Below are 14,603 nucleotides of genomic sequence, written 5' to 3'. Positions count from 1 at the left end.
GTTGAAGTCCAGTCAGAGACATTATAGAGGACCCTGGTTGAAGTCCAGTCAGAGACACTATAGAGGACCCTGGTTGAAGTCCAGTCAGAGACACTATAGAGGACCCTGGTTGAAGTCCAGTCAGAGACACTATAGAGGAACCTGGTTGAAGTCCAGCCAGAGACACTATAGAGGACCCTGGTTGAAGTCCAGTCAGAGACACTATAGAGGACCCTGGTTGAAGTCCAGTCAGAGACACTATAGAGGACCCTGGTTGAAGTCCAGTCAGAGACACTATAGAGGAACCTGGTTGAAGTCCAGCCAGAGACACTATAGAGGACCCTGGTTGAAGTCCAGTCAGAGACACTATAGAGGACCCTGGTTGAAGTCCAGTCAGAGACATTATAGAGGACCCTGGTTGAAGTCCAGTCAGAGACATTATAGAGGACCCTGGTTGAAGTCCAGTCAGAGACACTATAGAGGACCCTGGTTGAAGTCCAGTCAGAGACACTATAGAGGACCCTGGTTGAAGTCCAGTCAGAGACATTATAGAGGACACTGGTTGAAGTCCAGTCAGAGACACTATAGAGGACCCTGGTTGAAGTCCAGTCAGAGACACTATAGAGGAACCTGGTTGAAGTCCAGCCAGAGACACTATAGAGGACCCTGGTTGAAGTCCAGTCAGAGACACTATAGAGGACCCTGGTTGAAGTCCAGTCAGAGACACTATAGAGGACCCTGGTTGAAGTCCAGTCAGAGACATTATAGAGGACCCTGGTTGAAGTCCAGTCAGAGACATTATAGAGGACCCTGGTTGAAGTCCAGTCAGAGACACTATAGAGGACCCTGGTTGAAGTCCAGTCAGAGACACTATAGAGGACCCTGGTTGAAGTCCAGTCAGAGACACTATAGAGGAACCTGGTTGAAGTCCAGCCAGAGACACTATAGAGGACCCTGGTTGAAGTCCAGTCAGAGACACTATAGAGGACCCTGGTTGAAGTCCAGTCAGAGACACTATAGAGGAACCTGGTTGAAGTCCAGCCAGAGACACTATAGAGGACCCTGGTTGAAGTCATGTCAGAGACACTATAGAGGACCCTGGTTGAAGTCCAGTCAGAGACACTATAGAGGACCCTGGTTGAAGTCCAGTCAGAGACACTATAGAGGACCCTGGTTGAAGTCCAGTCAGAGACACTATAGAGGACCCTGGTTGAAGTCCAGTCAGAGACACTATAGAGGACCCTGGTTGAAGTCCAGTCAGAGACATTATAGAGGACTCTGGTTGAAGTCCAGTCAGAGACACTATAGAGGAACCTGGTTGAAGTCCAGCCAGAGACACTATAGAGGACCCTGGTTGAAGTCCAGTCAGAGACACTATAGAGGACCCTGGTTGAAGTCCAGTCAGAGACACTATAGAGGAACCTGGTTGAAGTCCAGCCAGAGACACTATAGAGGACCCTGGTTGAAGTCATGTCAGAGACACTATAGAGGACCCTGGTTGAAGTCCAGTCAGAGACACTATAGAGGACCCTGGTTGAAGTCCAGTCAGAGACACTATAGAGGACCCTGGTTGAAGTCCAGTCAGAGACACTATAGAGGACCCTGGTTGAAGTCCAGTCAGAGACACTATAGAGGACCCTGGTTGAAGTCCAGTCAGAGACATTATAGAGGACTCTGGTTGAAGTCCAGTCAGATACATTATAGAGGACTCTGGTTGAAGTCCAGTCAGAGACATTATAGAGGACTGGTTGAAGTCCAGTCAGAGACATTATAGAGGACCCTGGTTGAAGTCCAGTCAGACACTATAGAGGACTCTGGTTGAAGTCCAGTCAGAGACACTATAGTTGAAGTCCAGTCAGACACTATAGAGGACCCTGGTTGAAGTCCAGTCAGAGACACTATAGAGGACCCTGGTTGAAGTCCAGTCAGAGACACTATAGAGGACCCTGGTTGAAGTCCAGTCAGAGACATTATAGAGGACTCTGGTTGAAGTCCAGTCAGAGACACTATAGAGGACCCTGGTTGAAGTCCAGTCAGAGACATTATAGAGGACCCTGGTTGAAGTCCAGTCAGAGACACTATAGAGGACCCTGGTTGAAGTCCAGTCAGAGACATTATAGAGGACCCTGGTTGAAGTCCAGTCAGAGACACTATAGAGGACCCTGGTTGAAGTCCAGTCAGAGACACTATAGAGGACCCTGGTTGAAGTCCAGTCAGAGACACTATAGAGGAACCTGGTTGAAGTCCAGCCAGAGACACTATAGAGGACCCTGGTTGAAGTCCAGTCAGAGACACTATAGAGGACCCTGGTTGAAGTCCAGTCAGAGACACTATAGAGGACCCTGGTTGAAGTCCAGTCAGAGACACTATAGAGGAACCTGGTTGAAGTCCAGCCAGAGACACTATAGAGGACCCTGGTTGAAGTCCAGTCAGAGACACTATAGAGGACCCTGGTTGAAGTCCAGTCAGAGACATTATAGAGGACCCTGGTTGAAGTCCAGTCAGAGACATTATAGAGGACCCTGGTTGAAGTCCAGTCAGAGACACTATAGAGGACCCTGGTTGAAGTCCAGTCAGAGACACTATAGAGGACCCTGGTTGAAGTCCAGTCAGAGACATTATAGAGGACACTGGTTGAAGTCCAGTCAGAGACACTATAGAGGACCCTGGTTGAAGTCCAGTCAGAGACACTATAGAGGAACCTGGTTGAAGTCCAGCCAGAGACACTATAGAGGACCCTGGTTGAAGTCCAGTCAGAGACACTATAGAGGACCCTGGTTGAAGTCCAGTCAGAGACACTATAGAGGACCCTGGTTGAAGTCCAGTCAGAGACATTATAGAGGACCCTGGTTGAAGTCCAGTCAGAGACATTATAGAGGACCCTGGTTGAAGTCCAGTCAGAGACACTATAGAGGACCCTGGTTGAAGTCCAGTCAGAGACACTATAGAGGACCCTGGTTGAAGTCCAGTCAGAGACACTATAGAGGAACCTGGTTGAAGTCCAGCCAGAGACACTATAGAGGACCCTGGTTGAAGTCCAGTCAGAGACACTATAGAGGACCCTGGTTGAAGTCCAGTCAGAGACACTATAGAGGACCCTGGTTGAAGTCCAGTCAGAGACACTATAGAGGACCCTGGTTGAAGTCCAGTCAGAGACATTATAGAGGACCCTGGTTGAAGTCCAGTCAGAGACATTATAGAGGACCCTGGTTGAAGTCCAGTCAGAGACACTATAGAGGACCCTGGTTGAAGTCCAGTCAGAGACACTATAGAGGACCCTGGTTGAAGTCCAGTCAGAGACATTATAGAGGACCCTGGTTGAAGTCCAGTCAGAGACACTATAGAGGACCCTGGTTGAAGTCCAGTCAGAGACACTATAGAGGACCCTGGTTGAAGTCCAGTCAGAGACACTATAGAGGACCCTGGTTGAAGTCCAGTCAGAGACATTATAGAGGACCCTGGTTGAAGTCCAGTCAGAGACATTATAGAGGACCCTGGTTGAAGTCCAGTCAGAGACATTATAGAGGACCCTGGTTGAAGTCCAGTCAGAGACATTATAGAGGACCCTGGTTGAAGTCCAGTCAGAGACACTATAGAGGACCCTGGTTGAAGTCCAGTCAGAGACATTATAGAGGACCCTGGTTGAAGTCCAGTCAGAGACATTATAGAGGACCCTGGTTGAAGTCTCGTCAGAGACACTATAGAGGAACCTGGTTGAAGTCCAGCCAGAGACACTATAGAGGACCCTGGTTGAAGTCCAGTCAGAGACACTATAGAGGACCCTGCTTGAAGTCCAGTCAGAGAGACTATAGAGGACCCTGGTTGAAGTCCAGTCAGAGACACTATTGAGGACCCTGGTTGAAGTCCAAAATGGATGAAACGAAGTGAATGGAATGGTATAAATAAACAGGCATTTGATGAGATTCCATTAATTCCGTTCCAGCCATTACTATGAGGCATTACTATGAGGCATTACTATGAGGCATTACTATGAGGCATTACTATGAGGCATTACTATGAGCCATTACTATGAGGCATTACTATGAGGCATTACTATGAGGCATTACTATGAGGCATTACTATGAGGCATTACTATGAGCCATTACTATGAGGCATTACTATGAGGCATTACTATGAGCCATTACTATGAGCCAGTCCTTCCCATTTAAATTGCCACCAACCACCACTGGAGACCACTGGACTCCATATGTGGACCCTGTAATAAAGAGGCAAGAAGCCTCGGGTAACGGCAGTACAACGCTGACCTACACCAACCAGTCATACAGATCAGACTGTGTACCACCTGTCAAGATTTCCCAAGTGTCATCTCATAAAGTTCAGCCTGCCATTGTTTTTATGGTGTGTGATTTGGGCATGGTTTTCACGAGGTCATTTGAACAGTAGTATTAGCACTTCACTGCCAAGGCTCTGTTGTTGTTCTGAAGACAGTCCATATTAGGTTAAACAGTCAGATTATGATTTATCCCCGTTTTCATTGTTCCTACCTCCAAGGACAGCTTTATATGGATTTTTTCATTTTCTTTAATCTTAAATGTGGAAAATAAATCCTTTGGGAGAAGCAGAGCAAATCAGCTGGTCCTTCCTTCAGTGGAAGCATTCTATCCCTCTATCCTTCTGATGTTCCTCTGTCCTTTTAGTAATGGCTTCAATCTATCCCTTCATCCATCCATTCCTCTATCCCTCCGCCCCTACATCGTTCTCTCTTTCTTCCCAATCACTGATGTAATGGCTTCAATCTATCCATTTATCTATCTATCTATCTATCTATCTATCTATCTATCTATCTATCTATCTATCTATCTATCTATCTATCTATCTATCTATCTATCTATTCAATTCAATTGAAGGGGCTTTATTGACATGGGAAACATGTGTTAACATTGCCAAAGCAAGTGAGGTAGATAATATATAAAGTGAAATAAACAAAAAAAATTAACAGTAAACATTACACATACAGAAGTTTCAAAACAATAAAGACAATCCAAATGTCATATTATATATATATATACAGTGTTTTAACAATGTACAAATGGTTAAAGGACACAAGATAAAATAAATAAGCATAAATATGGGTTGTATTTACAATGGTGTTTGTTCTTCACTGGTTGCCCTTTTCTCGTGGCAACAGGTCACAAATCTTGCTGCTGTGATGGCACACTGTGGAATTTCACCCAGTAGATATGGGAGTTTATCAAAATTGGATTTGTTTTCGAATTCTTTGTGGATCTGTGTAATCTGAGGGAAATATGTCTCTCTAATATGGTCATACATTGGGCAGGAGGTTAGGAAGTGCAGCTCAGTTTCCACCTCATTTTGTGGGCAGTGAGCATATAGCCTGTCTTTTGAGAGCCAGGTCTGCCTACGGCGGCCTTTCTCAATAGCAAGGCTATGCTCACTGAGTCTGTACATAGTCAAAGCTTTCCTTAAGTTTGGGTCAGTCACAGTGGTCAGGTATTCTGCCATTGTGTACTCTCTGTTTAGGGCCAAATATCTATCTATCTATCTATCTATCTATCTATCTATCTATCTATCTATCTATCTATCTATCTATCTATCTATCTATCTATCTATCTATCTATCTATCTATCTATCTATCTATCTAATTATTTTTTCTTCCAATCATTTATGTAATGGCTTCAATCTATCCCTTCATCTCTCCATCAATCCATCCCTCCATACTTCCAAACCTTTCTGCAGATGGATAAACAGACAGAGGCATATCTCGAATGATTGATTTTCTGTAGTCAGTGTTGGAGAAAGACCTGTGACATTTTCTCCCCCCAGACACAGTATTGATGACATGGCCTCTAAGGTCACAGTCAACCTGTCATCTTCCTTTATCTCATGGATCAGTGCTTTATTAACACACACACACACACACACACACACACACACACACACACACATACACACACAACTACACCTGTCGGTGCAGGTGTAGTTTTAGCTCTAGCAGTCTGGAGAGAGAGAGAGTGACCAGAGAGATGAATACTCTGGCTGGGTGTTCTAATCAGAGAGATGAATACTCTGGCTGGGTGTTCTAATCAGAGAGATTAATACTCTGGCTGGGTGTTCTAATCAGAGAGATTAATACTCTGGCTGTAAACTCCTCTGTAAACTCCTCCGTAATCTCCTCCGTAAACTCCTCAGTAAACTCCTCAGTAAACTCCTCTGTAAACTCCTATGTAAACTCCTCTGTAAACTCCTCTGTAAACTTCTCCGTAATCTCCTCTGTAAACTCCTCTGTAAACTCTCCTCTGTAAACTCCTCTGTAAACTCCTCCGTAAACTACTCTGTAATCTCCTCCGTAAACTACTCAGTAAACTCCTCAGTAAACTCCTCTGTAAACTCCTCTGTAAACTCCTCCATAAACAAGCTCCTCTGTAAACTCCTCTGTAAACTCCTCTGTAAACTCTCCTCTGTAAACTCCTCTGTAAACTCCTCTGTAAACTCCTCCGTAAACTCCTCTGAAAACTCTCCTCTGTAAACTCACCTCTGTAAACTCCTCCGTAAACTCCTCCGTAAACAAACTCCTCCGTAAACTCCTCTGTTATCTCCTCCGTAAACTCCTCTGTAAACTTCTCTGTAAACTCTTCCGTAAACTCTCCTCTGTAATTGAGGAATTCTTTCTTGTAAGTGTTTTCAACTGTAGTCCCTGTAGTCCCTGTAGTCCCTGTAGTCCCTGTAGTTCCTGCAGTCCCTGTAGTCCCTGCAGTCCCCATAGTCCCCACAGTCCCTGTAGTCCCCGTAGTCCCCGTAGTCCCTGCAGTCCCCGTAGTCCCCGCAGTCCCCGCAGTCCCCGCAGTCCCCACAGTCCCTGTAGTCCCCGTAGTCCCTGCAGTCCCCGTAGTCCCCGTAGTCCCCGTAGTCCCCGCAGTCCCCGTAGTCCCCGTAGTCCCCGTAGTCCCTGCAGTCCCTGTAGTCCCTGTAGTCCCTGCTGTCCCTGTAGTCCCTGTAGTCCCAGTAGTCCCTGCTGTCCCTGTAGTCCCCGTAGTCCCTGCAGTCCCTGTAGTCCCTGTAGTCCCTGTAGTCCCTGCAGTCCCTGCTGTCCCTGTAGTCCCTGTAGTCCCCGTAGTCCCCGCAGTCCCTGTAGTCCCTGTAGTCCCTGTAGTCCCTGCTGTCCCTGTAGTCCCTGTAGTCCCTGTAGTCCCTGCTGTCCCTGTAGTCCCCATAGTCCCTGCAGTCCCTGTAGTCCCTGTAGTCCCTGTAGTCCCTGCAGTCCCTGTAGTCCCTGTAGTCCCTGTAGTCCCCGTAGTCCCTGCAGTCCCTGTAGTCCCTGTAGTCCCTGCTGTCCCTGTAGTCCCTGTAGTCCCTGCTGTCCCTGTAGTCCCCGTAGTCCCTGCTGTCCCTGTAGTCCCTGTAGTCCCTGTAGTCCCTGCTGTCCCTGTAGTCCCCATAGTCCCTGCAGTCCCTGTAGTCCCTGTAGTCCCTGTAGTCCCTGTAGTCCCTGTAGTCCCTGCAGTCCCTGTAGTCCCCGTAGTCCCTGCAGTCCCTGTAGTCCCTGTAGTCCCTGTAGTCCCTGCTGTCCCTGCAGTCCCTGTAGTCCCTGTAGTCCCTGCTGTCCCTGTAGTCCCCGTAGTCCCTGCAGTCCCTGTAGTCCCTGTAGTCCCTGTAGTCCCTGCTGTCCCTGTAGTCCCTGTAGTCCCTGTAGTCCCTGCTGTCCCTGTAGTCCCCGTAGTCCCTGCAGTCCCTGTAGTCCCTGTAGTCCCTGTAGTCCCTGTAGTCCCCATAGTCCCTGCAGTCCCTGTAGTCCCTGTAGTCCCTGTAGTCCCTGTAGTTCTAAGAGCAATGCAACTACTGTTGATTTACTTGTTTGAATGTGTCTGCAGCTTTTTCCCTCCAGCTTTTCAGTCCCACTTTTTAGTTCTCTGAATGATGACACGTTGTACCACAGAAACAGTAGTTTCAAAAGGAAAAACCTACAGCAATGACCTCTCAGGCGACAGCCATTCTAACAGATACTAATAGATTGAGTGTGTCTGTTATCCAGGTATCTGGAGTTGGAGAGCAGTGGGCAGCGTAATGAGATCCGTCTCCACTACCGTACCAGGGACCAGCGGCAACACACTGAGGGGTTCCCCTACTCCCTGGCAGACGACCGTTGGCACAAGCTGTCTGTGGCCGTCAGTGTCTCCCACGTGGTGCTGCACGTCGACTGTAACAGGTGAGTGTGGGCACTGGGAGGGGAGAGGGAGAGAGAGTTTAATGTTAATGTTTAATGTTCATTTTTATTGTTTATTTCACTTTTGTTTATTATTTACACTACCGTTCAAAAGTTTGGGGTCACTTAGAAATGTCCTTGTTTTTGAAAGAAAATCCCATTTTTTGTCCATTAAAATAACATCAAATTGATCAGAAATGCAGTGTAGACATTGTTCATGTTGTAAATGACTATTGTAGCTGGAAACGGCAGATTTTTAATGGAATATCTACATAGGCGCACAGAGGCCCATTATCAGCAACCATCACTCCTGTGTTCCCACGGCATGTTGTGTTAGCTAATCCAAGTTTCTCATTTTAAAAGGCTAATTGATCATTAGAAAAACCTTTTGCATTTGTGCTGATTACAGTTTTTTTTACAATCGCTAGGACCCATTTCTCAATACTTAAGTCACTTTTTCAAAACTCTTCACCCAGTTCTCCTAACTAACTTTCAGCTTGGCACAGCAGTTCATTTCACGTTGAAAATGTACTAAAACTACCAAAACACTTCATACATGTCTGAAATCAACTCGTTGTTCCAGAACACTGGCAAAGGTTGTCACCCAACGAGCACATTTTATCAGTCATAAAACAACGACCTAAACAACACTAACAACAGGTAGCATTACACAATGTTTACATTACAAAACAGGAATGACACCTCTCTACTGTTTAGAATTCACTGCAGTATATGTTACAGGAATGTATCAGACATGATGCAATATGCTTCAATATGTTTTATGTCATTTTATGGCATTGAGTGATTCCAAAATACAATCATTTGTATGTACACCATCTACCGATACAGATACAGTACCAATGCTAGTCAACCCTGTCTTCTGCATTTGGCCACAGGTTCTCATCCACGTCACATCTTATGTCATCCTGGGCAATACACCTAGGAAAGAATCTTTTGTCATGCCTAGTCTATCCCTGGCAATCTTCTGCAGATATGTCCAGGCATCCAACATTCATTGCGTCCAGGAGGGACATTTGATCATGTGGATGGTGGTCATAAACCTTCTACCTCCATGAGGAAAATAATTCCTCTATGGGGTTGAGGAATAGAGAGTAAGGAAGGAGGAAAATAATTCCTCTATGGGGTTGAGGAATGGAGAGTAAGGAAGGAGGAAAATAATTCCTCTATGGGGTTGAGGAATAGAGAGTAAGGTGGGAGGAAAATAATTCCTCTATGGGGTTGAGGAATGGAGAGTAAGGAAGGAGGAAAATAATTCCTCTATGGGGTTGAGGAATAGAGAGTAAGGAAGGAGGAAAATAATTCCTCTATGGGGTTGAGGAATGGAGAGTAAGGAAGGAGGAAAATAATTCCTCTATGGGGTTGAGGAATAGAGAGTAAGGTGGGAGGAAAAGGGACATCATCCTGGGATGGGCTGCAAACCACTCTGTGACTGTATGGGAGGGGTGAAATGCCACATTGTCCCATACAATTACAAACGTTTCCGCCTCACTGCAACCCTTTCCTCACCTGACCCACCCCTTCCATAGAGGTCATCCAGGAATGTAATGAGACGCTCGGTGTTGTTTGGCCCAATTAGCAGTTTGTCTAACAGAAATCCAACAGAGGATATTGCTCCACACATTGTGATATTGTCACCCCTCTGGCCCGGGACGTCCACTGAGGCTCTTTTCCCAATAACATTCCTTCCTCGTCGCCGTGTTTTGGCCAAGTTGAAACCAGCCTCATCCACAAAGATGAATATGTGGGGTGTTTGCCTGGCTTCAATCTCCATGACTCTCTAAAATAAATCCACAAGGCAACATAAGAGTTAGGCTATTACGGTAGTTTGCATTATACCTTAAAACATGCCATTGTGTGCCTCTGCCCTGTTTGGTTTAGTTCAAAACCAGTTCTGTATTATATAGTCATCTTACCTGGACTTATTGGTTCCTGAGTTGCTTGACTCGTTCAGAGTTCTTCTCAAAGGGGACAGTGTACAACTGCTTCATCCTGACTTGATGTTGTTTCAGGACTCTAGAAATATTTGTTATGCTTACATTGCCTGCCAACACACGTCCCGAATCTGTGAGTTTTATGCCATTGTTTCTGATGACCATATCAACGATTGCAGTTTCCTGCACAGCAGTGAAAGTCCTACCTCTCCCGCCTGTAGGAGGTAACCGTTGGGTCCTAAGCAGGAATACAAAACAATTACACACAGGTAGGTTTGGAGGCTTTGCTCAATTACACACAGGTAGGTTTGGAGGCTTTGCTCAATTACACACAGGTAGGTTTGGAGGCTTTGCTCAACTGACTTCTGTAATGTTCGGTTCAGTCAGATGCCCTTGCAGAACAAACATCTTACCTGTTGTTTAGCCGGACATTTCTCAGAATAGATGGCACTGTTGGGTGTTGCAGATTTGGCTGCACTCTCAGACCAGCCTCTCTCATTGATAAACCATGATTTATTACATGATCAATTATAGTGGCCCTAATCTCATGTGAGACTACAGCTCTTGATCTTCCTCTCAGTCTTCTTCCACCATGCATACGTACTCCTCTCCCTCTTCCTCTTCCTCTCCCAGCCACTCTTCTTCCTCTGTCAGCCATGTCCCCTTTTGTATAGATGGTAATTAAATTGAAAGACTAACACCTGGGTAGGTGTTCAGCTACAATGGGAATCAGCTGTGGTTGGTCTAATTGTTTTGATAGTATTTAATTTTTTAGATTTAGAATACATCTCAAAACGGTATTACTGTAGAAATGTAGGAAATGTATGTCTTATTCAATGTTGTGTTATTTTAGGGTTTAAACTTAAGTTTAACAGTTTTGAAAAGAGTATGTAAACATGTGCAAATTGGCCTGTAGGTACACAGAGTTTTGGTGGTGGTTGTGTCTGAGTGAGAAAAGAGTTCATGGAAATTGAAAGATGTAGTCATTGAATGCATTTTGTGCCAAAGCAATGAAAAATGATCCGTAGTTTAGCCCACATAGACTGCTGTTATGCTCACTGTGTGAAGAGTTTTGAAAAAGTGGCCTAAGTATTGAGAAATGGGTCTTAGCGATTGTAAAAAATTGTAAAGAACCAATAAAATATTATACCAGCCATCTTTAGACTAGTTGAGTATCTAGAGCATGAGCATTTGTGGGTTCGATTACAGGCTCAAAATGTCTAGAAACAAAGAACTTTCTTCTGAAACTAGTCAGTCTATTCTCTTTCTGAGAAATGAAGGCTATTCCATGCGAGAATTTGCCAAGAAACTGAAGATCTCGTACAACACTGTGTACTACTCCCTTCACAGAGGAGTGGGAGGTCCTGGTGCACAACTGAGCAAGAGGACAAGTACATTAGAGTGTCTAGTTTGAGAAACAGAAGCCTCACAAGTCCTCAACTGGCAGCTTCATTAAATAGTACCCGCAAAACACCAGTCTCAACATCAACAGTGAAGAGGCGACTCCGGGATTCTGGCCTTCTAGGCAGAGTTGCAAAGAAAAAGCCATATCTCAGACTGGATAAGATTAAGATGGGGAAAAGAACACAGACACTGGAGAGAGGAACTCTGCCTAGAAGGCCAGCATCGCGGAGTCGCCTCTTCACTGTTGACGTTGAGACTGGTGTTCTCAAACTAGACACTCTAATGTACTTGTCCTAACAATCAATTAGCCTTTTAAAATGATAGACTTGGATTAGCTAACACAACGTGCCATTGGAACACAGGAGTGATGATTGCTGATGATGAACCTCTGTACACCTATGTAGATATTCCATTAAAAATCAGCCGTTTCCAGCTACAATAGTCATTCACAACATTAACAATGTCTACACTGTATTTCTGATCAATTTGATGTTATTTTAATGGACAAAAAATGGATTTTCTTTAAAAAACAAGGACATTTCTAAGTGACCCCAAACTTTTGAATGGTAGTGTACTTCACTTGCTTTGGCAATGTTAACATATGTTTCCCATGCCAATAAAGCACATGAATTGAATTGAGAGACACAGAGAGAGCAGAAAGGGTTGTCGTGAATGGAGGGAGAGAGAATACCTTTAGGGTACCAGTGGTTTACGCTTGGAACACACCGACAGCGTCACTGCGTTTTGGTACACCAGAAAGACATTCATTTCCAATGAAACGCTGCGTATGCCTTGCAGCACAGCATTGCAGAGGCAGTGTGTTCTGTGTGGTATGGTGGACTTATCAAACGTCTGGGTCAAACTGTATGTGTAGACGGCTTGACAGAAACGGTAGCAGAAGGTGAATGTTGAACTTTTGTTGCCCACAGATCCAGATGAAGCTGCGTATTATTTGCACCATGACGCTGTCGGGGTGTTGGAAGTGTTAGGGATGCCAATGGTGAGCGGGATGGTGTAACAACCCAGCACTATAACACCTGAGTCAGCTAATAAACCAATCATCCAGGTCTTGATGATCTGGTGAAGCAGGTGTTATTGTGGAAGGCTGAACATGAGCAGGGCTGGGAGGGAAGAACTACGGCCGTGGGTAGTACTGCTGTTGTGTCTCCTAAAGCAGGGCTGGGAGTGAAGAACTACGGCCCTGGGTAGTACTGCTGTTGTGTCTCCTAAAGCAGGGCTGGGAGTGAACAACTACGGCCCTGGGTAGTACTGCTGTTGTGTCTCCTAAAGCAGGGCTGGGAGTGAAGAACTACGGCCCTGGGTAGTACTGCTGTTGTGTCTCCTAAAGCAGGGCTGGGAGTGAAGATCTACGGCCCTGGGTAGTACTGCTGTTGTGTCTCCTAAAGCAGGGCTGGGAGTGAAGAACTACGGCCCTGGGTAGTACTGCTGTTGTGTCTCCTAAAGCAGGGCTGGGAGTGAACAACTACGGCCCTGGGTAGTACTGCTGTTGTGTCTCCTAAAGCAGGGCTGGGAGTGAAGAACTACAGCCCTGGGTAGTACTGCTGTTGTGTCTCCTAAAGCAGGGCAGGAAACATTTTGTCATCTATTTGAATGAGTAACTGTTCATTATGTTCTGTGTATAAACAGTATTCTATCCACCTGTATGTTCTGTGTATAAACAGTATTCTATCCTCCAGTATGTTCTGTGTATAAACAGTATTCTATCCTCCATTATGTTCTGTGTGTAAACAGTATTATATCCTCCAGTATGTTCTGTGTATAAATAGTATTCTATCCTCCAGTATGTTCTGTGTATAAACAGTATTCTATCCTCCATTATGTTCTGTGTATAAACAGTATTCTATCCTCCAGTATGTTCTGTGTATAAACAGTATTCTGTCCTCCAGTATGTTCTGTGTATAAACAGTATTCTGTCCTCCAGTATGTTCTGTGTATAAACAGTATTCTATCCTCCTGCATGTTCTGTGTATGAACAGTATTCTATCCTCCATTATGTTCTGTGTATAAACAGTATTCTATCCTCCAGTATGTTCTGTGTATAAACAATATTCTATCCTCCTGTATGTTCTGTGTGTAAACAATATTCTATCCTCCAGTATGTTCTGTGTGTAAACAGTATTCTATCCTCCAGTATGTTCTGTGTGTAAACAATATTCTATCCTCCTGTATGTTCTGTGTGTAAACAGTATTCTATCCTCCAGTATGTTCTGTGTATAAACAGTATTCTATCCTCCAGTATGTTCTGTGTGGAAACAGTATTCTATCCTCCAGTATGTTCTGTGTATAAACAGTATTCTATCCTCCTGTATGTTCTGTGTATAAACAGTATTCTATCCTCCAGTATGTTCTGTGTATAAACAGTATTCTATCCTCCAGTATGTTCTGTGTATAAACAGTATGCTCTCCTGCAGTCTGCTCTGTGTATAAACAGTATAGTATCTCCTTGTATTCCTCTCGTCCTCTAGGATCTATGAGAGGGTGATAGAGAATCCGTCTATGGACATTCCCTCTGACACCACCATCTGGCTCGGACAGAGGAACCAGGCCCATGGATACTTCAAGGTATGTTGTAGGGATTCATATTTTCCTGAAAATCTACTAAGTTTCAATACTGAGAATAATGTATCCAGAGTGTCCTGGGAAATACTGCAAAAATTGGAAGTGCCCATTGAAAGAGTTTAAAATCAAGATACGGTCACTATGCCAGGGTTCTCCCCAAATAAGATTGTTGCTGCGCCACCTTGCCGGCTTGGCTGCGTCACTATGCCAGGGTTCTCCCCAAATAAGATTGTTGCTGCGCCACCTTGCCGGCTTGGCTGCGTCACTATGCCAGGGTTCTCCCCAAATAAGATTGTTGCTGCTCCACCTTGCCGGCTTGGCTGCGTCACTATGCCAGGGTTCTCCCCAAATAAGAACCCTCAGCACCCCTACTTTCGGCGGCTAGGCCCTTGGCACGTCTCAAGCAACGCGATGGCACTGTCCCAATCAAAACTGCGCTGAAATCAATCTATGACCACACACAACCATTGCGTTAAATTAGTATAACGGATGGATATGATTTTGGG

General features: G+C 45.1%; 1 protein-coding gene across 1 annotated transcript in view; it reads left to right on the top strand.

Moving 5' to 3' along the window:
• Window positions 1-14,603, top strand: part of nell2b (NEL-like 2b) — a 125,341-nt gene that overhangs the window by 16,485 nt on the left and 94,253 nt on the right. The window contains exons 4-5 of the mRNA XM_036956923.1: window positions 7,991-8,164; window positions 14,004-14,100. Of these exons, the coding sequence (XP_036812818.1) occupies window positions 7,991-8,164; window positions 14,004-14,100 (271 nt within the window). The remainder of the gene's footprint in view (window positions 1-7,990; window positions 8,165-14,003; window positions 14,101-14,603) is intronic.

Source organism: Oncorhynchus mykiss, chromosome 21 (assembly GCF_013265735.2).
Source record: "Oncorhynchus mykiss isolate Arlee chromosome 21, USDA_OmykA_1.1, whole genome shotgun sequence".
Lineage (NCBI taxonomy): Eukaryota > Metazoa > Chordata > Actinopteri > Salmoniformes > Salmonidae > Oncorhynchus > Oncorhynchus mykiss.
Note: the sequence above shows the minus strand (reverse complement) of the source record. Positions and strands in the feature narration are given on the sequence as shown.